The sequence below is a fragment of the Gracilinanus agilis genome, chromosome 3 (genome assembly GCF_016433145.1).
Source record: "Gracilinanus agilis isolate LMUSP501 chromosome 3, AgileGrace, whole genome shotgun sequence".
Taxonomy (NCBI): Eukaryota; Metazoa; Chordata; class Mammalia; order Didelphimorphia; family Didelphidae; genus Gracilinanus; species Gracilinanus agilis.
In genome coordinates, this window is record NC_058132.1 from 259,056,986 (window position 1) to 259,081,226 (window position 24,241).

The 24,241-nt window shown below is 33.7% G+C and overlaps 1 protein-coding gene across 13 annotated transcripts in view; it reads left to right on the forward strand.

Annotated features, from left to right (window-relative positions):
• The window catches only part of SCN3A (sodium voltage-gated channel alpha subunit 3), a 101,825-nt gene that overhangs the window by 12,883 nt on the left and 64,701 nt on the right, over positions 1–24,241 (forward strand). The window contains exons 4-13 of one of the 13 annotated variants that reach the window (XM_044666548.1): positions 5,496–5,624; positions 6,155–6,246; positions 7,258–7,530; positions 7,792–7,855; positions 10,241–10,382; positions 12,093–12,299; positions 12,772–12,774; positions 16,962–17,246; positions 22,284–22,634; positions 23,748–23,880. In XM_044666548.1, coding sequence (XP_044522483.1) covers positions 5,496–5,624; positions 6,155–6,246; positions 7,258–7,530; positions 7,792–7,855; positions 10,241–10,382; positions 12,093–12,299; positions 12,772–12,774; positions 16,962–17,246; positions 22,284–22,634; positions 23,748–23,880 — 1,679 coding nt within the window. Of the gene's footprint in view, positions 1–5,495; positions 5,625–6,154; positions 6,247–6,339; positions 6,432–7,257; positions 7,531–7,791; positions 7,856–10,240; positions 10,383–12,092; positions 12,300–12,771; positions 12,775–16,961; positions 17,247–22,283; positions 22,672–23,733; positions 23,881–24,241 lie in introns of those variants that run through there. The other 12 variants (XM_044666547.1, XM_044666545.1, XM_044666552.1 and 9 more) reach the window with 12 other exon arrangements.

Genomic DNA, 24,241 nt, shown 5'->3' on the forward strand with positions numbered 1-24,241 from the left:
AATGGAATTTGCTAGGTGAAGTTTAATCAGAAAAGAAGATAAATGATGACCAAAATGATCATATAAATGTGTCTATGTACACACAAACATGTATGTGCATATATGTATTTCTAAACATTGCTGATTTAAAGTACCTTTGTTCTCATTTCAGTTTTTGAGAAAATGTAGCACAGAAAGTTTAACTCATGTGTTTTGGGTCACATAGTTAATATTTGAATCAGGAAAAAAGCTTGAGTATTTTGCTTCCCACTCAAGCATTTCATTGAGCACTTATGTGTCAAGAACAGTATCAAGCCAAATCAGGTAGTTTGTGTTATTGAGCTTGTTCACAAGAAACTCACAGTGTGCTCTTGGGATGTCTTAGAGATGGTCTTAATCATTTATTTACCAAGGAATAGGAAAAGAACGGAAACTTCTTTCTTAGATTCAATCATGAAGGAATGATACAAGAACCTTAATATAGTATTGATATTTTAGCACTGGGACAAGACTAGTGATATGGTAAGCACAGTTTAAAGGTTTAGACTCAGTTAATTCAATTTCATTCAGTGAATAATTGTTAAATATTTATTATGTGCAGAGCACCGTACCAAGCTATGAAGGCAAAACCAAAACTGATCCTTACTCTTACTCCAAGTTACTTACATCTTAATGTGGACAAGTCTACATCTAACTTGCATTAAAATCAGTATAATGCAGCTAGGTCCTGATTGCTTAAAAGAGAGAGAGAGAGAGAGAGAGAGAGAGAGAGAGAGAGAGAGAGAGAGATCCCATGAAGTGGTATCATTTGTTAAAATTTGTATTATTCAAAGTTATAATTATGTGAAGTATGCTAATTGGTTCCAGTCCAACTGAAATGGGTACTGAAAATTCAAATAATGCAACCACTTCAAGGAGAGAATTCATATTTGTACTAATCAGGATTTAAAATAAATTAAGGTTAGAGATAATACTACCAATTGGAAAGGATGGAAGGAAGGGAATGATCAAAAAATGTTTTGTGGATTAAGTAACACCTCCTTCTAGAATGTCATGGTAGCTACAAACATATTTAATCGCAGATCATAAAAATAATGACTCACTCAGCAAAGTCAGAAAGGGAATCTACTTTACAAAATAAAAGATAAATCTTAGCCTATCTAGATCCTTTCTCTTGAATTGCATAAAATTATAGCTGTTAGAAATATTCCCCATGAAAATGACAGTCTATGGAGAAGAAGAAATATATTCATGTATATACCTCCTATTTGCATGGGAAAAAATAGAAAAGTTTAAACAGTTGGAGCGATTTCTCAATTCTTTCACACATTCTCTGAGCTCTTGCAAGAGAGAGAAATGTAGTCAGGAAATATTTTTGAGAATATTAGATTAACTACCATAGTTTCTCCACATGTCAAGTCAAAATGTAAGCAACGGTGGCATATATTTAAAGTGACAAATGAAAGGATTGGTAGAGGGATTTATCTTTCTAAAAGCTCACTATACCAATGAAAGAACACATTCAGTTTTTAGTAAATCAAACCATTGTAGTTTGGGGACATGGATGCCCTAGGGAAGAGAAATTTAGGTTTTTTTTAAATTTGTTTTGTTTTTAAAGAATATCATAGTTAATAAGAGAAACTTTGGCCTACTTGCCATTTCTCCAATAGGACACTCCATGTCCTTTTCTCTCTACCTTATTTGCACTGGCTTTTATTCATAAAATGAATGTAGGGGCTTTCAGCTCTGGCTCTTAGTACCAAACATTCAGAGGCTCCTCAAGACACAGCTGATATCCTATCTTCTATAAGAGGCTAACCCTTTTCCCCTCTCCCAGCCCCAGCAGTTACTGCCTTGCCCTCCCTGGTAACCTCTCATAGATGAACATATCTTATTTACAAGTTGTCTTTCCCATTAGAATGTGATGATACTGAGCAATGGGACTGTTTTTGTTTTTCTTTGTATTCTCCAAATTTTAGCATGGCTCTTGGCAAATAGTGAGCACTTAATAAATATTTGTTGACTCACTGATTGGCTTCCTCAAATGTCCCATTGAGAAGAACAGCAAACAAAAAAACTGTAAACAGTACATAAAGGAAAATTAAACGCTAAAATGAAACAACTGTGGGAGAATATCAAGTCGTTCTACAGGCAAAGAAAATGAGTCATAGAAAAGTTAAGCAAGTATCTCCAGTTGTAATTTCAAACATGCAGGAGTATTTATTTAATAACTAATATCTGTGACCCTACTTTGAGTATTGCTAATGTACATTGAGTTTAAGGAAAGAGGAGATGGAAAGAGAGAATTTGAAATGACCTGAGATGTAAAACAAACAAACAAACAATACTTGAAGAAGTGAAAGGGAAGAAGGTGAAAGGGGAGAAACTAGTCATTCTGGCATTGAAAACTGTGCTGGTTTTCTTTAATTGTTCCTAACAGTTCTCAAATAATCAGAAATATAGCACAATTTCAGGTATTATATTTTATAAAAAATATTGTTTTCCACTTTGAAAAACATGTTTTATATTTGTAATGCCAAAAAACATTATCTTTTCATTCACTTACTTGAGAAGCTGTAAAGTGTTAATTAATGCACTGATTCTTTTAATGATCTAAGAAAGTCGACTTTTTTAAATAAGCAGGGAAAGACATAAAATGTGCCTGACAGAAAAAGCATAATAGTCAAGAAATTCTTGGGCAATTTCTCTCCCATAATTGTCCACAAGAAAATTTAGTTTCAAGAATCAATCTTTGTGACTATATGTTAAATGAAAGTGATGTCTTTAAAAAACCAACACTTTTATTAAAATCAGTGAGAATCAGTTTCCCTAAGGACTATCTAGTATTAAAGAAATCTAAAAATATGTCATCTTTTCTTTAGTTTATACTCTTAAGCAGAATTGTTGGAGGTCTGAAGAGACATTAAAAACAAACAAACAACTTTGCTATGTAGAAATAAGGGGCAAGAGACTTTTCATTGCCTTTGGTAACTAATAAACTTTATATAAAGTTATTTTATATAAAGATATAAAGTAATTTTTAAAAAGAAGAATGAATCATTGAATCTAAAGAGTTGTATGGAACCCTGGAGTTCATTGAGTTCAGCCTCCTCATCTCTGACAGATTATCATCTAACCTCTAATTGAATAAATCTAGACTTTATGAATTCATGGACTTCACTAAGTAACTCATAGTTCTGTTAGCTTTAATACTTAACCAATTTCCATATACAATGAGATATATCCATATTTAGAAATTTAAAATTTATGAGTAATTCCAGTTTTGTCTTTTGGAAAAACATAAAACAAGTCTACTATTCCTTCCACATGAAAATACCTAAAATGTTAAAAGAAAGAGATAATATTTATCTTTAGTTTTTTCTTATCATATAGCTAGCATGAAAAAGCATTCTAATGTTTGCAAAGAGTTTTACAAATTTTATCTCACTGTATACCCCCAACAACTTGTTGGTATTATTTTTCCCATTCTATAGATGAGTAAATTAAGACTAAGTGATTTGCCCAATGTTATACAGATAGCAAATATCTAAGGTTGGGTTTGAACACAAGTCTCTTCCTGATTCCAGGTCCAGTGCTCTATCCCCTAAACATCTTCAGTTCTACCAGCATGCCCTGTGTGGCATACATTGCAAATTCCCTCAGAATCTAAGTGACCTTTTTCATGAGCCACTCTAGTTTTCAATGTATCTTTTGAAATATGAGCTCCAAAACTAAACATAGTATTCCAGATATAGTCTGAGCATTATAACATAAAGTGAAGCTATTATTTTCTATTACTGGAACACCAGAAATCTGTGATTGCAACAAAATTTAAATAGTTTTTTGGCACTATATGTTAATATTGACCTCATGATCAAGTAATACTCCTAAATCTTTTTCCATGAACTTCATACTCCTTCCTCCTAATGCAACAAAATATTACAGTGTCTCATTTTATATTTATCCTTGTTAAATTTCATCTTGTTCATTCTAATCTATTATTCTAACCTATCAAGGTAGTTTACTCCTGATATTGTCAATTACCATCAAGATTTTATTCATTCATCAAATATTTGTTTATTCCCTACCTTGTAAGGCACTCTTCTAGGTGTTATGGTAGGCATTAACCCTCCAACATTTATGTTACTTGAAGATATAATAAAAACACCTTTCATATCTTCATGTAAAAATGCTGAATAAGATGGGACTAAGGATCAACACTACTATCATCTAGCCTGCATTCCATTGTTTTAGCCACAAGAATGTTAGAGGCTTTGTCAGATGCTTTCATAAAATCAAGATATACTATGTGTATGGCATTTCTCTGACCTAGTAAAAAGGAAACCTGACATGTTCTTAGTAAACCTTTGCTGATGCCTATGGATTTTCATGTTCTTTTCTAAATGCTCACAAATTATTTTTTAACAATCCTTTATAGAATTTTGCCTAATGGTATATTGGGGAAAGATTATGAAAATCCGCAAAATACCTATGGCATATTCTTCAAATATACAGGGGTGGCCCCCTTTTAGGCAAGAAGTATGTTCATTTCTCATTGTTGGTGACTATTCATACTTCACAGCTGCTGTGTAATTAAAGGTCATAGGTTGCTGTGATTGCCTTGGCTTTCATTTCTCTATTCAAGCATAAGAACTCTTTAGGGATTGGGGGAGAATAATTGATAATCTCCTGACTGTAACCTTAAGGGCCCAAAGGAAAGAGTAAAGCCCTGTAATTGTTTTTTTAGTTCTCAGATTCAGGTCTAGACTTGCTCCCTCCCTCTCAGAGGTTGAGGAGTAGGTTCAGCAGGCCTTTCATAAAAGAAAGATGACATATCAAAAGGTCAAAGGAACTCTTCACAGCCACTGGCAGCATAGAAACATGGTGGCTCTTTGGGCTGATATAGAAGAATTAACAGACTGAAGTATGGGTAAAAAATACATCTTTAAAAAATATAACTTAGTATTTAAAATTGTCTACTAGTTTGAAAATTATATTCCCTATTATAATATTATTATTATTATAAATGTTGAGAATATAATTTATCAAGTCATTCTAAAATTATTTGAGAACTTTAAAAATAATAGCAACCTACTTAACTAATAATTAACTCAGTCATTAGTGGCTTAGAGGATTGAAAGCCAGGCCTGGAGTCAGGAGGATCCAGGTTCAAATCTAATTTCAAACTGACCTCAAACATTTCCTAGCCATGTGACCCTGGGCAAGTCACTTAACCCTAGCTGCCTAGTCCTCACTGATACTCTGTCTTGAAACCAATATCATTTCTAAGATAGGAGGGGAGGGCTTAAAAAAGCACTCCTGTGTATTATAAGGTGAACAACCTTATAATACCATGTTTATAGTGTGTCAGTTACTAAATTCCCTTGAATATGGCCCAAGAGAGACCTGTATTTTTGTTCTATAGTGAAAAGTATTAGTGAGATGATGGAGTTTTAAAAAGCCTTATACTGAAAACTATTATACAATATTAAATTTTGTTTGGATGTTTCTCTTAGGTACACATTTACAGGAATTTATACCTTTGAATCACTTATTAAAATTTTGGCAAGAGGTTTCTGCTTGGAAGGCTTTACTTTCCTTCGTGATCCATGGAACTGGTTGGATTTCAGTGTCATTTTAATGGCGTAAGTGTTTGAAATGCTCAGATAATGAAAGGCATGAAATTAATTTCAGCAAAAAACATATTAAACCTCATTTTATCATTATAGAGATTTCTTGTTAGTTGATATAACTATTTGTCAATTGCATGTATTTTTAGAACACGTTCTTTATTTCAAAACAAAAATCAACTAAGGCAGTAGATATTACATATAAGTTCTAAGAGTAACTGCAAGGAAGGGGCATTAACCAATATCCTAAATTCTTTCTACTTGAATATGTTAAAGTTATTTTCTGACTTTAGATATTCCAGTGCCACCAGCTGCAATTGGGGAAATAAATTTTGTACATTAACTTTTGCCATTTAAGCTGAACTAATTAATAATCTCTAAACTATATTCTTGAAGTATAAATTGAAAGGAAAGGTTAACTTCAAACTCTAGCAATTTCATTAGATTCTTTTGTCAAAGTGGTCTGTGAGCCAAATGCAACATTAATTACTTTTTTTAGCATAAACTCTGCCAAAATCCTCAATAACTCTGGTTTAATTCTACAGGTATGTAACAGAATTTGTAAACCTAGGCAATGTTTCAGCTCTTCGAACTTTCAGAGTCTTGAGAGCTTTGAAAACTATTTCTGTAATCCCAGGTAAGAAGTTAACTGGTGTAAGGGATTAGGCCCCTCATATATCCAACTATTTCTTGTGTGTTATTGTGTTTGTATGTGAACTCCCTTATACAGATATGTGACAGAATTTGTGGACCTGGGCAATGTCTCAGCGTTGAGAACATTCAGAGTTCTCCGAGCACTGAAAACTATTTCGGTCGTTCCAGGTGAGAGTGAGATTAAACATCGAGGCTGATTTTAAATATATTCAAGTTGAAAGCACAACTTTGCAGTAATTAGCCTTTCTTTGGTTATTTACATTAATAAAATGCAGTAAATACACAGAAGAATTTTAATGATAATAAATCTTTACATTTTTATATTTGTATTTATAAAGTCAGCCTCTGAGTTTAACAAAGTATTGCATGAGACAGCTATTTTAAAAGAAGTTTAGTCTCATTTTTATGAAGCTTCATCATTATGAAGCTTTCTCTCACTTAGAAAAAGCTTTAATACTATTCAGCTTAATTACTGATTTAAATTTTACCATTTATTAAAAATGCTTATGACTGAAAATAGAAATCTATTTTGAAAAAAGTTATCTTCAAGGGAGACAAGATAATTTTTAAAAATAGCTTCAACATAACATTGGATTTTTAAAATGTTATTTTGATTTTTTTCCTCTAAACCATTGCCAGGCAAATAATAGTATATGACAATGTTTAAAGGAAAGAAAACGTAAAAAGAAAGAGCTGAATAAAAAGAAAGAACAGGAAGATTTTCTTTACATGGTCCTGTGGACATGTAGCACATGAACAAAATTTCCTGTTTTAAAATTAAAAGTCATATTGGGGAGCTAGAAAGTGCACTGCTTACATAGAAATTTGTTCTTCTTTCATTTCCCAAACCCTTAGGTTGTTTTCTGGGCTTTATTATCTCACAAGCCAAACAATCATTTGGGGAATGAAGAGGAAAGGATGCTCATGCATGATTAATAAGAAACCATGATTTGTGGCTATATTCATGTTTTTTTCTCTCATTCTCTCTTTGCAGGTTTAAAAACTATTGTGGGGGCCCTGATCCAGTCAGTGAAGAAGCTTTCTGATGTCATGATCCTGACTGTGTTTTGTCTGAGTGTATTTGCACTCATTGGGCTCCAGCTGTTCATGGGCAACCTGAGGAATAAATGTTTGCAATGGCCCCCAGGCAATTTTACTTTTGAAACAAACATTACTTCCTACTTTAATAGTACAATAGATGTAAATGGGACATCTGTTAACACAACAATGAGCACATTTAACTGGAAGGACTACATTGAAGATAAAAGTAAGAAAATATACTATATAATATTAACCTGTTTATCGCCAAAACTTTTATAAATGCCAATAGATGAAGAGATGAGAGTTATTTTTTTGTAAATATCTGACATCAAGTGCTATTGAGAAATTTAATGTCTGTTCTTATGGAAAGTAAGGAGTATTTTAGGCCTATGGAATGAATGTAAATGCAAATCATCGTTTTGTAGACAATATAGTATTGACTTCATGTTAATGGAATTAATAAATGTTTTATTCTTTTAATTAACAGGCCATTTTTATTTTTTGGATGGACAAAATGATGCTTTACTCTGTGGAAACAGCTCAGATGCAGGGTAAGGAAGATTATTAAGAAGCATGTTTTATTATAATATCGAAAGCAGAAGAAGCAAATAGACACAAGAACCTAGAAAGAACAGGCTTCCCAATGGGACTTGGAATTTTTCTTTACTTTTTTTCTCACATCACCTAAACTTTACACCAGAAAGCTGTTCCTCTGAGTTAAGCCCTGGTCTTCAGAAGGTTACATGGCATCTGTGGAGCAAAATAAGAGTCTAGTGAATGGCCTCTCATTACTACATTAAAATCTATCCATACATAATTGCACTCATTACTTGTTTACTTGGAAAGTAGAGAATAAGGCCCTGAATGAATACAGGATATTGGACAAAAAGGTTTTAGAGAGATCTGTATGTGTATGTTTGTGGTAGAGGGGGACCAGGTATCAAAGCCCTGCCTAACCAAGCCCCCTCCTACCTATCTAGTCTTCTAACAATTTATTCTTGGGCACATCCTCTTCAGTCTTGTGATACTGGCTTAGCTATTCCATGAACATCTCCAGCTATCAGCATCCTCTCAGATGATCATCCAGACCTGGAAAACTCTACCTCTTCCATTCCCACTCGCACCTCCCAGGATTCCTTTAAGTCCCAACTAAAAGTCCATCTTCTACAAGAAATCCCCCAGCCCTTCTTAATGCCAGGGTTTTCTCCCTTTTAATTATTTCCTATTTATCCCTTCGAAAGTAGCATCAGTATATGAGAGGTCTTTCTGACTGTAAAAGACAAAAGTGGATTCGTTTCTCCATGCTCCTATCTTTGATTGGAAGCTAAGTTTTATTTATTTTTTAATTGAAATGTTTTATTTAATTAATTAATTTAGATATTTTTCCATGGTTACATGATTCATGCTCTTTCCCTCTCCTCTGAACTCCCCAACAGCCCCCCATAGTCAACACACAATTTCACTGAGTTTTACATATATCATTGATCAAGACCTATTTCTATATTATTAATATTTACACTAGGGTGCTTGTTTAGAATCTGCGTCCCCAATCACATCCCCATCAATCCATGTGATCAAGCAGTTGTTTTTCTACTTCCACAGTTCTCTGGATGTGAATTGTGTTCTTTCTCATAAGTCCCCCATAATTGTCCTGGGTCATTGCATTGCTGCTAGTAGAGAAGTCCATTACATTCGATTGTGCCACAGTGTATCCATCTCTGTGTACAATATTCTCCTGGTTCTGCTCCTTTTGCTCTGCATCAATTCCTGGAGATCATTTCAATTCACATGAAATTCCTCCAGTTCATTATTCCTTTGAGCACAATAGCATTCCATCACCAACAGATACCACAATTTATTCAGCCATTCTCCAATTGAAGGACATTCTCTCATTTTCCAATTTTTTTCCACCACAAAGAGTGCGGCCATAAATATTTTTGTACAAGCCTTTTTCCCTATAATCTCTTTGGGATATAAACCCAGCAGTGGTGCAGCTGGATCAAAGGGCAGACAGTCTTTTAAAAAGCCCTCTGAGCATAGTTCCGAATTGCCCTCCAGAATGGTTGGATAAATTCACAACTCCACCAGCAATGAATTAATGTCCCAATTTTGACACTTTCCCTCCAACATTTATTACTTTCCTTTACCGTCATGTTAGCTAATCTGCTAGGTGTGAAGTGTTACCTCAGAGCTGTTTTAATTTGCATTTCTCTAATTATAAGAGATTTAGTACACTTTTTCATGTGCTTATTGATAGTTTTGGTTTCTTTATCTGAAAATTGCCTATTCATACTCCTTGCCCATTTATCAATTGGGGAATGGCTTACTTTTTTGTACAGTTGATTTAGCTCCTTATATATTTGTACAATTGATTTAGCTCTGACCTTAGTCAGAGGTTTTTGTTATAAAGATTTTTTTCCCAATTTGTTGCTTCCCTTCTAATTTTGGCTGTATTGGTTTTGTTTGTATAAAACCTTTTTAATTTAATGTAATCAAAATTACTTATTTTACATTTTGTAATTTTTTCTAACTCTTGCTTTTGGTCTTAAAATCTTTCCTTTCCCAGAGATCTGACAAGTATACTATTCTGTGTTTGCCTAATTTACTTATAGTTTCCTTCATTATATTCAAATCATTCACCCATTCTGAATTTATCTTGGTGTAGGGTGTGAAATGTTGTTCTAAACTCAATCTCTCCCATACTGTTTTCTAATTTTCCCAGCAGTTTTTGTCAAATATGGAACCTTAGTTTTATAATAACTCTTTTGCCTAGGAAAATTCATCTGAGAGACATTTAACTATAGTTAGAGTCAAAAATGTTTTATAAGAGTAAAGGGGAGCAAATCCATTATACAAGGATACTCAGATTATTCAATGCTCGCATGATCCCAAATCAACATACTAACCATATCTTCATTTCTATTTATCATTTGCAGTCATTGTCCAGAAGGATATATATGTGTGAAAGCTGGTATTAATCCCAATTATGGCTACACTAGCTTTGACACCTTCAGCTGGGCCTTCTTGTCTTTGTTCCGACTAATGACTCAAGATTACTGGGAAAACCTTTACCAGCTGGTGAGGCTTGTGTAATAGATTTTCAAAAATTTATGATCCCATAAAAGATGATATGTAACTGAAACCTTAATATAATGTTATTTGCTATACAGTACAATTTAATGTAAAGTCTATCTTGTCACTTCATCAATCAGAAAATATGCACTAAGCACCTTTTATGGATGAGATGCTTTGCTAGGCACCATAGGGAATACAAAGGACTTTAAGAACTTTAAGGCCTTTGTTATCATCTTATTACATGAGATTAAAATAGTTAAATGAGCAAATCTCTTTGTTTTTTTCAATCCTTACCTTTTGTCTTAAAATCAATACTTAGTATTAGAATTTATACATAATTTCAAGGCAGAAGAATGGTAAGGATTAGGCCATTGGGGTTAAATGACTTGCCCAGGGTCACATAGCTAGGAAGTGTCAGAGGTCATATTTGAACTCGGGACCTTCCATCTCCACATCTGACTCTATGTCCACTGAGTCATCAACTGCCCCAAGCAAAGTTCTTTTTAAACTTTAAAATACTATAAAAACGCTAGGGATTATGATGATGATAAGACACAATATCTTGACTTCAAGGAGCTTTCCATTATAGTTAGAAGGAAAAAGCATAATTACATGATCATATAACTAAAAAGATATAAGGTAATAAAGTGTTAGAGTGTTGGTTTGGAGTCAGGAAGGCCTGGATTCCAGTATTGCCTCTGACGCATTCTAGCTATATGATTGCTGGCAAGTCTCCTAAAACAATCATTTAGACTCTAAATTTTAGAGGGATCTGTCAATCATTATCAATGGAAGGCGTTTCCATGCTGGTATATCCCTAGAAGGGCAACTTCTCTCATTAATGAAATTACAACTCTGCACCAAAGAAAAAGCCAAATTTGTGGCATAGTGAGTAAGTACAGAGTTCAGAGATGGGACAAATACTATTTTCTCCAGAAGAAACTCATGAAGGTGAGATATGACTACCCCCAAAACAATACATATCATGCATATTTAAAAATAAAGTTTTATAGCAGTGAAATTTTTATAGTGAACTTTTGGAATAAAGTGTCTTTTGTACTATAATTGAGTTTTAGTCAAAATGTTAGAATATTATACAATCACAGAAATTCAGAGTGAATTGAAAAGGACCTCTAGGACCATCTATTTCTATTCATAGAGAAACGTGTATCTCTTTTGCAATGCTCTGACAAGTGATCCACTAATCTCTGTTTGAAGACCTACCAGGAACAGAAACTTCCTATTGCCCTAGGCAGCCCATCTGACTTTTGGGCAACCCTACTTAATACCAAGTTTTTCCCAACATTCAAGTTAAATGTGTCTCTTTGCAACTTCTACCTGCTGCTCCTAGTTCTGCCCTCTAGGACTAAGCAGAAGGCTAGTATTTCTTCCTCATGACAATCCTTCATATACTTAAACACAGCTATCATGTCCTCAATCAACTATTCCAGTCAACTGCTCTTCATATGGCATTTCCTCAAAGCCCTTCGCCTTCTCCAAAGAGTACCTTATCAATCCCCTTCCTAAAATATTGTGGCAAGAACAGGAAGTGGAAATCAAGTTGAAGAAAGATTATATTTAGACTGAATCCAGTAGCCTCATTTGTTCTAGAAAAAAATCTTATGAATAAATTAGAGGCTGACCTCTTAACTTGTGGAAGCAGCCTCCTCCATTGCATTATGAGGTTAAAGTACTGACTTTTCTTTTCTTTAGACACTACGTGCTGCAGGAAAAACATATATGATATTTTTTGTTCTGGTGATTTTCTTGGGCTCGTTCTATTTGGTGAACTTGATCCTAGCTGTGGTTGCCATGGCTTATGAGGAACAAAATCAGGCCACCTTAGAAGAGGCAGAACAGAAGGAGGCTGAGTTTCAGCAGATGCTGGAACAACTTAAAAAACAACAAGAAGAAGCTCAGGTACAGTTATAGTATTAAAATGCTTTATTCTTGGTCCTATATTCCAAAATGTGTTTTTTTGCTACATTAGACAGATAAAATTAGAACACGGCATCCTCTAACATATAAAAGAATTTTCATAAGGAATAGAATCTTCCTTAAAAGTTAAAATCTCTTCCGAATTAAATTGGACTAAGTTCATTTCAATAAAAATATTTACATATCTAAGGAAATTGACTGAAAGCTGTAAAAATAGATAAATTCATGTTAAGGTTTGCTATATGATACCAAATGTTCTTTCATGAAATGTGTCAGTATCTAATTTGGAACTGAAAAAAGAATATAATCAATACAAAAATGATAAGCATGCTATATTGCTTTCCACATTATACTGTCTCTAGGGTTTTTAACCAGGGATCCTCAGATACCTCATTCCCCATTAAGGAGTATGTTGGTAAATAAATTTAATCTGGCTCTTAACAAGCCTATACAGGCTGTCTCCAGCACACACCTACGTCCACAGAGATATTTCTGGGGATGGGGGATTATGAACTTGAATGGAGGAAAAATGACCTATTTCTTTTCCTTAACCTCTAACTGAAACATAACATTTCCTTTTACCACTTAAAAACATTAATTTGAGAAGGGGCATGGAGTCTTTACCACACTGCCAAAGGGATCTATGATATAAAAAAGTTAAAACACTTGCCTGTGGCCTAGATTAAGCCAAAGTAGATTTTAAAATGCACAGTTTATGAAAGGATGTTACACTATATCTTATAAAAGTCCTATAACCAGCTTACCGCCTTAGATCAGTCCATTTAAATGAAATTAAAGCAGGCTCAGTTATGGGGGAAATAGTGAAGAGAGTATAACTCTAGGAGAAAAGTTAAGATATAAGCAGAAAGGGGTAGCTAGGTGGTCCAGTGGATAGAGAGCCTAAACAAAGGAGGTCCTGGGTTCAAATGTGACCTTAGATACTTCTTTGCATAAAATACATTTCAGCCCGATAAACCATTGTCAGTCAGTAAAGACCATCCCTGGCCTCAAAGAATTCACAATCATTCCTTCATTCTCAACTTTACAGTATACAAACAGGTTATGTGTTTTTCTCACATCCAAGTGATTAAATATTCCAATTAAAACCATTTTTCTAAAAGATGTTTCAGGAAAAATTAAATTACAGTTACTCCAAAGTACTATCCAGGACTATACAAACTTGTCCATTTCTTTACTGGTGCTGTTCTTGTGTGGAAAGAATTTGAGTGAGGCCTTTAAAAGAATATTTTCACCTTTCTTTCTCTCAGCATCTTTATCACTAAATGAGTACAGTCTTGCCATCCCCCACCCCACACACATTGTTTCCTTGAGATTTTAAAACAAATACACGTCGTGTGATGAGAAATCTTTCTAAGAAACAGCATAGTAGAGTAGTAAGTGCCACATTCTTTAGATTTTGACTAAGAAGACCTGGATTCAAATGCTGAACCTACTTCTTGCCATCTGTGTCTTTAGCAAGTCATTAACTCTCAGGGAAGGGGGGTTGTATTGAAGATATTTTAATTATTTATGTTTTACTTTAGCTCACTAAATGAGAACAGAATAATATGCACCCCAACAAACTGATACTGACATAAGATAGAAGTTACTTTATTCTGACTCTTTATGTTTGCTCTGGTATTTAATATATGCATCTGATGCTATGTAAGAAATAATCTCAATACTTTGCACATTATCTCTATTGAATAATACTAGTACAAAACATGCAAGAATACAGCAAGTTTTACAAAGCTAGACTGACAAATTTTATAAGTTAACCTTTTGCTTCTGAAATACAGTCATTTTTGAGGGTAAAATGTGGCACCATTCACATGAGTACACTCTTGGAAATAAGAACCTGTTATATGTAGCAGAAAGTAAAAATGGAGTTTAGACAAGTAGAATGTAAATCGATAAATATAGTAGCAAATGACTAGCAATGACTAGCAAAATTAAAGTTTGCGTCTTTGAATTTAACAAAAGAATGCTATTAGATTCCACTGCTCAATTAATAAAAAGTGGATAGGGGCAGCTAAGTGGCTCAGTGGATTGAGAGTCAGGTCTAGACATGGGAGGTCCTGCCTGGTTCAAATCTGGATTCAGACATTTCCTAGTGTGACCTTGAGCAAGTCACTTAACTCCCACTGTCTAACCCTACAGTATTGATTCTAAGACAGAATGTCAGGGTTTTAAAAATAAAATAAAATAAAATAAAACATGGGTGAACCTTTCACTTTCTACATACAAAAAGTTTAACAACCAGAAAATTCTTAGCAGTTGGTGCCATGATCATATTCCACTATGTATACTTTATTTTTAATTTTAAAATGTTTCTTAAATTTAATTAAATTATAAAATTTTCAAGTAAAAAGAGCATAGGTCTGCCATTATAATGCAATCCAACAAAATAGAAGTAACAGACGATAAGACAGAGGAGTATAACATATGAGATCATTTCATATCCCAATTTATCTTGCTGAATCATCAAATCTCACCACCTGCAATATTTTACAAGGTACCATCCAACCAATGATTTAATGAATCTCAGTTTCAGTTTAACATCTGCTATGGGATAGTCATATACTCATCAATGTTTAGATATAGAGAAAGATCAGCCCAGTGGATTCATATCCTAAGTGCATCTTAAATAGTAAGGGAAAATACAAAACCACAAGAGAAGAATAGGTAGTTTTGTCCTGGGCAATTATATTTAGCCACTCAGTATTTGATCTTTAAATGTGGAGCATCAATACAGCCCATTATCTCTCACGTACAGCAGATTCTATTGGACTCAGAAGAAAAACATTTTAGAAGACAATAGAAAAATGAGAAATGTAATTTATGAGAACTAAATATAGTCCTACATGCAGAAAAGGGTTAGAACCTATATTTTTTTAATCATGTGGGAAATTTTAATATCTGATTTTTACCCTAAGGAATTAATGGAAAGTACACTTATAAGAGGCCAGAATTCTTAGAATACAGGGAAGCTGTGAGAATAAAATAATCTTGTTTCTTTTATGATTAGCAAATCAGTTATGAAAGTAATAACATTCTAAGCAAAATAGTACACTGACAACGTTGCAATGTTAGCTATGAACAGATATATAGACCCAAGAGTTAATAAGAAACATTCATATTCAGTACTAATGACAAATCACTAGAACAGTGGCAGTTATGAGCAACAGAGAGGACTAGATAAAAAATATATTATGTTGGTAAGTACCTCTGTGTTAGCGCTGCCAGGGAGGCAATGCAGCTGAATCACCAAAACAGAAATATAAATTTGAAAAAAAGTTTGGCCAATGTGTTTTGCTGATTTCAATTAGTTTTCATGTCTGTAAGCAACATCTAATTACTTTCTAAATTGCTTGCTTGCTGCCATCTAATTCTAGTCACTTCTATATTCTCTGTCCTTCATGTGGGTTGAAATAAGATTGTTTTCCTTCCTTATACAAAATATTTTTATTCATTTAAAATACAGTCCCATTACCAGGCTATAAATAAGCCATGAGCCTGAAATCCTAACATTAAGTGACTTTACTAATAATACAAGTTAATAAAAGGATGGATATCACAATGCTGTTTTGTTCTTGTAAGATTTGTGCTCTACCATTCACCCTCTGTTTATTTTCTTCTTTTCTGTAGATATGGTTAATAGATAACACTTAAATTTCCATGCTGAAAATATTTATCCTCAAAGTGAAATCATAGAATGGCTGCCATTTTTCCCCCTAAGATCTGGCTGACTTTCAGAAGTAGTGAGGTAGTCTTGGTTAAAAGAATCTGTGAAACTGCTGTGGGGTGCTTCAAATTGAAAGCTTAAGAGAAGGATATAGTATGGTTTCTTAATACAGAAGGAATTTATCGTAAAGGCATTGTTCTGTCTTATCCTTCATTTAATGAATAAATAGTTTTAGAATTTAAACATTAGCGGGAAACGCTTGAAATACAATAAATCAACATCATCTAAGTCCAAATTTTATTCAAGATCATGAACTTTAAGAAATCACTTAATCCAAATAAAAAATTGAGTGTATCTATTTTCTTCTTGATGATAAGGCCAGTACCTAAGGTTAGTGCTAGGAGGCATGCTCTCTGGATTTATAAGAAAGCAAAATGTATTTTTTCCTATAGTAAGGGCAATAATGCCAGTTACTATTTTGCCACTCTCAAAAAAGACAGTTAAAAGAAGGGATCGAACTATTAGTTCCATCTATCAGTGTTTATGACCATGGAATCTACCATTTGTGCTAGGCTGTCATGATGACTCCACCAAAATTCCCAGTGCTATCTAAGAATATCATAGAAAATTCATATAATTGGTAACAATGGATATACTAAGGGATCATTTTTTACCATTAGGTAGTGAGTAAAAAATAAATGACTGATCCAGGAAATATAGTCCATGCCATATGAAACCCAAAAATCATATTAGCTTGTATCTTACCTAAGTCAAAAAGAAAGAATAATTCTCACTACTAGATAAGATCAATTTATATAAAAGTTGAACATATAGGAATATTTTTCAAATATAACTTAAAATTAGAAATATTTGTTTTGGTATGTTGTAAAGTGTGTAAGTTAATTTTGTGGTGTTTTAAAGTTTTGCATGCTAAAGTGTATGATTTTGTGGTACAATAGGCAGTAGCAGCAGCATCAGCTGCGTCAAGAGATTTCAGTGGAATAGGTGGGCTAGGGGAGCTCTTGGAAAGCTCTTCAGAAGCATCAAAATTGAGCTCTAAAAGTGCTAAAGAAAGAAGAAACAGAAGGAAGAAAAGAAAACAGAAGGAGCAATCTGGAGGAGGTCAAGGAGAGAGTGATAAGTTTCCCAAATCTGAATCCGAAGACAGTGTCAGGAGAAGTTTCCATATATCTGTGGATGGAAGTCGACTGAATTATGAAAAGAGATTCTCTTCTCCTCACCAGGTATTTATCCTTATTAATTTCACTATTTGGGAAGCTGTGGCAATACATAATTGTGATTTCATTGTCTGAAAAAGTGAAAGAATAGATGAACTTACATTTAATGTACTTATTTACTCATCAGTGTTTCTAAATCATAAAACACCACCATGTATTTCTTCCACTTGTTCAACTAAAAGTATTCCCATGCTTTGAGAAAATTCAGTTTATAGATATGAAGCAGTTTATCAGAAATGTCTTCTTTGTCAGACAGTCTGGAATTTCTTCATTTTTCTACCAGTGTCCTTTTGAAACAGTAATGAAATTATTATCAGGATGTTCAAGTTGCCAGAAAAATTCTACATTTGTCAAAAGTAGTAACTGTAAGATTGGTATGAAGATAGAACAAAAGATATTTCTTTGGATCTACCCTCCTTTCAGACAGAGGATAAATGAAAACTGTACTATTTTGAATTTCCATTATACTATTATCACATCAAGATATCTTAAAGGTAAAATAAAAAAGAATAAATGTATGTTTAGGAAACTAGAATAAATACAATTTGGACTTTGAAGTTTCTGTGATGCTATGGTTTGACTACATATCATACTGGAATGAACTCCTGAATAACAATCATCTGCATCATAAAAGTACCAATCATGGGACTAAATTAGGAAAAAAAATCACATGATCCTATTTATAATGTTATATCTATCTACACACAGTATGAAAGTTTATTTTCCCCAAATGCAAGAAGATTGAGAATATGTACAGATAAAGTCAAAGAAACTTTCTGTAGAAATTGACCTAAAGTTGTTGTTTTTTCTCCTTTTAGTCATATTTTTGGATTGTTTTCTTGATCTGAGTTCTCAACAGATTATATTGTTCTGACAATATTAGGGACATGAATATTAGGGACATGAATATTTGGAAGGGCTTTGTATTGAGTTTAATTGAAAGGGAAGAGCAAATCAAGCTTGAATATATGCATGTTTGTGTATATTCACCCATACAACTAACTCATAGTTAAGGAAACAATTATTTCCATATTTATTAGGCATAAATATTAGGCATATTTATTAGGCTCCATTATTAGGCAAGCACGTACTTGATTAGTTTATTTTTTCCCCCAATCTGGACCTAGTATTTAGTCACTACAGGTAACTCCAAGAGAAGAAACTCTTTTCACCCAGGCAAATTAGTTATTTGATAATGAGTTTTATTACTGAAAGACATAAATCACATAAACTTCAAATATACTACCTTACTAATTATTTACATAGCTCGGAGGAAATGGGACTTAAATATGTCTGTGCATATACTTCACACAGAATAGTCGATTAACAGGAATGTGCATACAGCAAGCTTTAAATCATTGAATTAAAAAACTTGAATTGTCCAAAGGAATGCCTGGTCAAAAAGAGTAATAGAGAGGTGAGCACGGCAGAGAAAGAAGGGAGCCTGGATGTTCAAATGGCTTGAAAATAGTAATTTAGTCAGGAAATAGCAGGTTTAAATTTTTATTTAGGTTTTCCCACCAATTGTTATTCATTTCTTGATTTCTCTGATGAGATTTTTATTTAATTTTGACTCTTATATTTAACTACATTTGTTTGAACTGAGAAATTATTGGTCACAGCATTATGCTGTGTCCATTTATAAAATCATCTTTTCCCTTCTCTTAAATATATACAATATTATTCTGAAATCACAATTCAATTTTATTTCTAATATATATTTTACTATGTCAAAACAGCTTAGTGTTTTGTAGAATAATTAACTTCCATTATTATTTGATAATAAGAATTTTAATATGGTTATCAGTTCTGCTACTAGCTACTTGTGTGGTAGTAGGCAAATCATTTCAGTTTTCTTTAACCTTCACTTTCACATCTGTACAATAAAGGGGTGAGACTAAATGGTCTATAGTGTCTGTGATAATTAACCTAAATATCAAAAAGAGGTTTTTGTTCCCTCAAATGTAAAATAATTTTCTAGTGTGCTTCCCACATTAGGAAAAACTACTAGGTTTGAGTTCGAGTTCTTGTAACTTATTTCTAAAAACAGGACTGCAAAGTGTTTGAGTTGTACTGAATCTCAGAGGTAATCTAATCCAACACTTATTTTACAAATAAGGAAACTGATACCTTAAAAGATGTGTCCAAAATCACACTGCTAATAAGTATTAGAGTGAGGACATTAACTCAGATCATTGGAGTCTAAGACAAATCCTTTTTCCACTTAATCAAGAAGCGGATTAGGGGGCAGCTGGGTAGCTCAGTGGATTGAGAGTCAGGCCTAGAGACGGGAGGTCCTAGGTTCAAGTCCTGCCTCAGACACTTCCCAGCTGTGTGACCCTGGGCAAGTCACTTGACCCCCATTGCCCACCCTTACCACTCTTCCGCCTGTGAGCCAATACACAGAAGTTAAGGGTTTAAAAAAAAGAAGCAGAAAAATATATTGGAAAAAATTTGAAGTTTGAAGATAAATTCATTCAAATCCTGGCTGTGACACTGACTAACTATACAGTCATTGACAAATCCACTCAGAGCCCCAAATTCCCACTATGTAAAATGGAGATTATGACACCTGTAGTACTTGAGTGCAAGGTTATTGTGAAAAAATATGTAGAAAGCACTTTGCAAATCTTAAACACTATACAATAGTAATTATTATCACATAGCCAAACAGTTTTCAAAAGTAACAAAAATTGAGTTAGAAGGCATAGGATAATAAAGATCTACATTTCTTATTCTAATTTTAAAATATTTTATATCACAATGATTATTTTTGTGGCTAGCATCAATTGCAAATTAAATTTATATACATATATATCATGATTATTCTTCATTTCACCAATTAAGATTAAAAACAATGTGCTACTTCTTGATAGCAAAAAGCATGACTGGTGCCATTAAGTAAGGAAAAGCTATGGGTTTTATAACTTGATGATCATCTCTGTGAGTCTCAGAACTGAATAGCCTATTCCAAACAGTGTTCTGACAAGGGGTTTTAAGGTTTGAAAAGCATTTTCCTTACAACAAACATGAAAAATAGGTAATGCAGAGAGCATTATCCTGTTTTGTTGATGAGGAAACTCTGAGAGGTTATATGATCTCTTCATGGTCATATACCTAGTATGCATCTGAGGAAGGATTCAAACCCAAACTTCTTGATTCCAAGTCTAGCACTGGACATCAACAACCTGCCTCTCAGCAGAGCTGGTGTTTATTCCAATCAAAGCACAAAGATGTTATGTGGGGAGAACATATAAACAATCTCTTCAGAGTCCCATCAAAACAAATTAATGTACCATCCTCCTTGCAGGGTGGGAAGAGCATGCAAATAATTAGCAGCCTAGAGACTTACAAAAAATAGCATATTCATAATTAGGCAAGAAGCCTAAAAGAGATATAACTATTCTTTGCAACCTGACCTTCCTACTATCTTTTTTTAATTTCATGGAAACCTAGTTAAGAGAACCAGAGAATTCTGAGGGCTTTTGCTATTGTTGGCCCATGGCTCTTTTGTTCTTTTACTCTAGTATTGTAGGAAGAAATAGAAGAAGAAAGGTATTGGGTGATGAGGTATGGGACAGATCACATTTGTGGCAAGTGGAGTAAACAAAAATTTTGCATTCAATTATTTTTGAAATGCTGCCTAAACAACATATTTATTTAGTGTTGCTAATGAGTGCATCTCATGAGCACATCTCATGAGCTCTAAAATAGTTGATTTAAAAAAAAAAGAATATTCATAACAGTAAAAGGGCAGATTCAATGCTAGATTACAAGCACTAGCTATAGAACTAGTACTTGTTTTATTTATTTGTGAATTTAGGTGGTAGATGACATTCTCTGAATCATAGGTTTTTTTTGTATTATAATTAAAGCGATAACAGAAGAGATTGGTTACCTTTTCTTTCCTCTGTGCTATTATCTATTTTTGTAGTCTTTGGTAGCTGCATATGTATCTGCTTCTTTTTCTTATCAATCTTAGAATTTTTAATATATATTTGACAAAGGTAAAGCCTGGATAGTCTTTTCTCTGTTATGCCAGCCAATATTTCTACAGAACAAGCAACACAGAAATACTGCCTGGTTAATCAAATGATGAATAAATAATAAATGGTGATGAGGAGAAGGATAGAATTAATATAACACTTTATGGTTTGGAAATCACTTTGCTTATGTTATTTCATTTGATCTTCACAACAATTTTAAGGTATGTGCTATTACTATTCTCATCAAGGTGGAATAACATTATGAAACTTGTCCAGGGTCACACAGTTAGTGTTTAAGACAGAATTTGAACTCAAATCTTCCTTACTCCAACTGCTAACTTCTTTCCTGGATTTGGAAATACTCAGTGGAGCTGGCCATAAGCAACTATCAGAAATACTATAGACAACTCTGCAGAAACATTAGTGTTGTTCTAAAAGCATGGATGGCCAGACAGATATGACTAATCTTATGCACTTGCTTTTAGTGTTTTTCTCAATACATGAAAGTAAAATTAATTTTCTTCTATATTCATAAAAGGAGGAAAGAAAAGAACAGTTAATTTACTTCCTTATTAGACTCCATAAAAGGGAACCTTTGATAAGAATTTCTAACTCCAGTCAACAACCTATTCATATTGTTCGAGGATAGGAGGGGGCAAAAAGAATTATTTTCCGAGTCACATTCATTTCTAGCCACATTACCTTCACAGACAGAAAGAATGCTTTGCATCTAACTTTCGATATGTTCCTCAGTAAAATTTCCCCCAAAAGTGACTTGTGTTTTAAATAACATTGATTACACAGTTCTATAAGATGGCTACCCTGACTCGAAAGAAATATAACTGAACATTTTAAAGAATTTAACATAGACTAGGATAGAGAGCAAAGAGGACCCAAGCTCTGTGACTATCTGTCTGACTCTGGACATGTCACTTAACCGTATTGATCCTGTTTCCTTGTGTGCAAAATGAGGGACATGAAGTGATTTCTAAGGAGCCCTCTGCATCCACAGTCTAAGTATTGAAATTTTTGCTTTCCTTTTCTTTTCTGTGTTCAGTCTCTGCTGAGCATCCGTGGCTCCCTGTTTTCCCCAAGGCGCAATAGCAAAACGAGCATTTTCAGCTTCAGAGGTCGAGCAAAGGATGTCGGCTCTGAAAATGATTTTGCTGATGATGAGCACAGCACATTTGAAGACAATGAGAGCAGGAGAGACTCACTATTTGTGCCGCACAGACATGGAGAACGACGCCACAGTAACGTTAGTCAGGCCAGTATGTCATCCAGGATGGTGGTGCCAGTGCTTCCAGCCAATGGGAAGATGCACAGCACTGTGGATTGCAATGGTGTGGTTTCCTTGGTGGGTGGACCTTCAACACTTACTTCACCTCCTGGACATCTTCCACCAGAGGTGATAATAGATAAACACACTACTATTGACATGATACGTGAATTTGACACAGGTCAGGCCGGGGTTTGTTTGTTTTTTTATGCTACTGTGTTTCTACACAACAAAAATCACAAAAATACTGTCTGGCTAAGTGACAAACTACAGAATCTAAGAGATTCCATCAGAGTTCTTTTAGTACTCTAAAACATTAAGCTAAATAGCAAACTCATTTTTCATAGACTTACAAATGATTATTTTGGAACTGAAGCTTTGCATTATGTACATTCATTCTAAAAGTGTACAGTCACATACAAGGATCTATAAAACCAATATATTATTAAAAATCTGCTCTGAATTCTGGTTCATGGATATTAACTTGATCTTTTTGGTAGCACTACTTTTAATCAGAGAATCTATCATTGCTAATAGTGCTATGTTCAAAGGGCTATAAGATGAAATTATTATTATTATTATTTTGTTTCTTGATTTAGAGACCTCTAGGTGACTCTTCAGGTTAGAAATCCAAATTTAAAGTAACTAAAAATGAAATAGGAAAGCACACACATTTCAGTGCACATTTGTGTTCGTGCATGGAGAAAAAAAAATTGGCCCATGAATGTCAGTGTTGTAATGTAGCATTAAAGAAAATGAATCCACCTAAAGAATATTGAATTCAAATATTTATTTTTCTTTTGAGAGAAAAATAAAATTCAGACAAAACTGAACAGTATAATTTTGAATAAGCAAAAGATTTTTATGTTTTAATGAAAATAGGAATATGTCATATAGAACTGGTTATATATGGCTTTTGGTATGTTTAAAGAAAAAAATTATCATTCAAAATTATAGTAATACCTTTATCACTGAAAAATTTGGTGATTGTTAATAATATACTGATGTTAGGATTTTTCAATATTGATTGCTCACTAAACAGGTGAATCCCTAGTAAAACCTATCAAATTTAGATAGTTAAATAAATCTGCTTTATAAATGAATGACAAATTGCATAACCTATACTACATTATACACAAGCTTGCATGAAGCATGACTTTCTAAAAGTCTTCTTAGTTGCTTTGTAATGCTTTAGCATTCAATTTAAGATACTGGTTTGAGCCATCAGTATTTTATTTGCAGGGTACCACTACAGAAACTGAAGTGAGAAAAAGGAGGTTAAGTTCTTACCAGATTTCTATGGAGATGCTAGAAGATTCCTCTGGAAGGCAAAGAGCTATGAGTATAGCCAGCATATTAACTAACACCATGGAAGGTATGTAGTGGGCTGCACAAAACTCAGACTTGTCGTGGGATCATCTGATCTTTAGTCATTGCTTTCTTAAAATGAATATCTGTGATATGCTTTGTCCGTACATATCTGGCTTTGACCTTGGAAATTAATCCAATTCGTAGAAAAGTTAGAATTCATTTTGGAATACATGAGATCAGAGAAATATGATTGATGGGAGCTAACATATTGAATATAGTTCTGTCTTATGGATAAGAAAGTTGCTAAACTTCCTCTCTGAGCTCTGCTCTGTCTCTGATCCAAAGCACTGCAGCTCATAATGCTAAGGTACTTCATTATTATACATTTCTTGTTATGATGTTTTCTTATATGAATTTAAAAATTC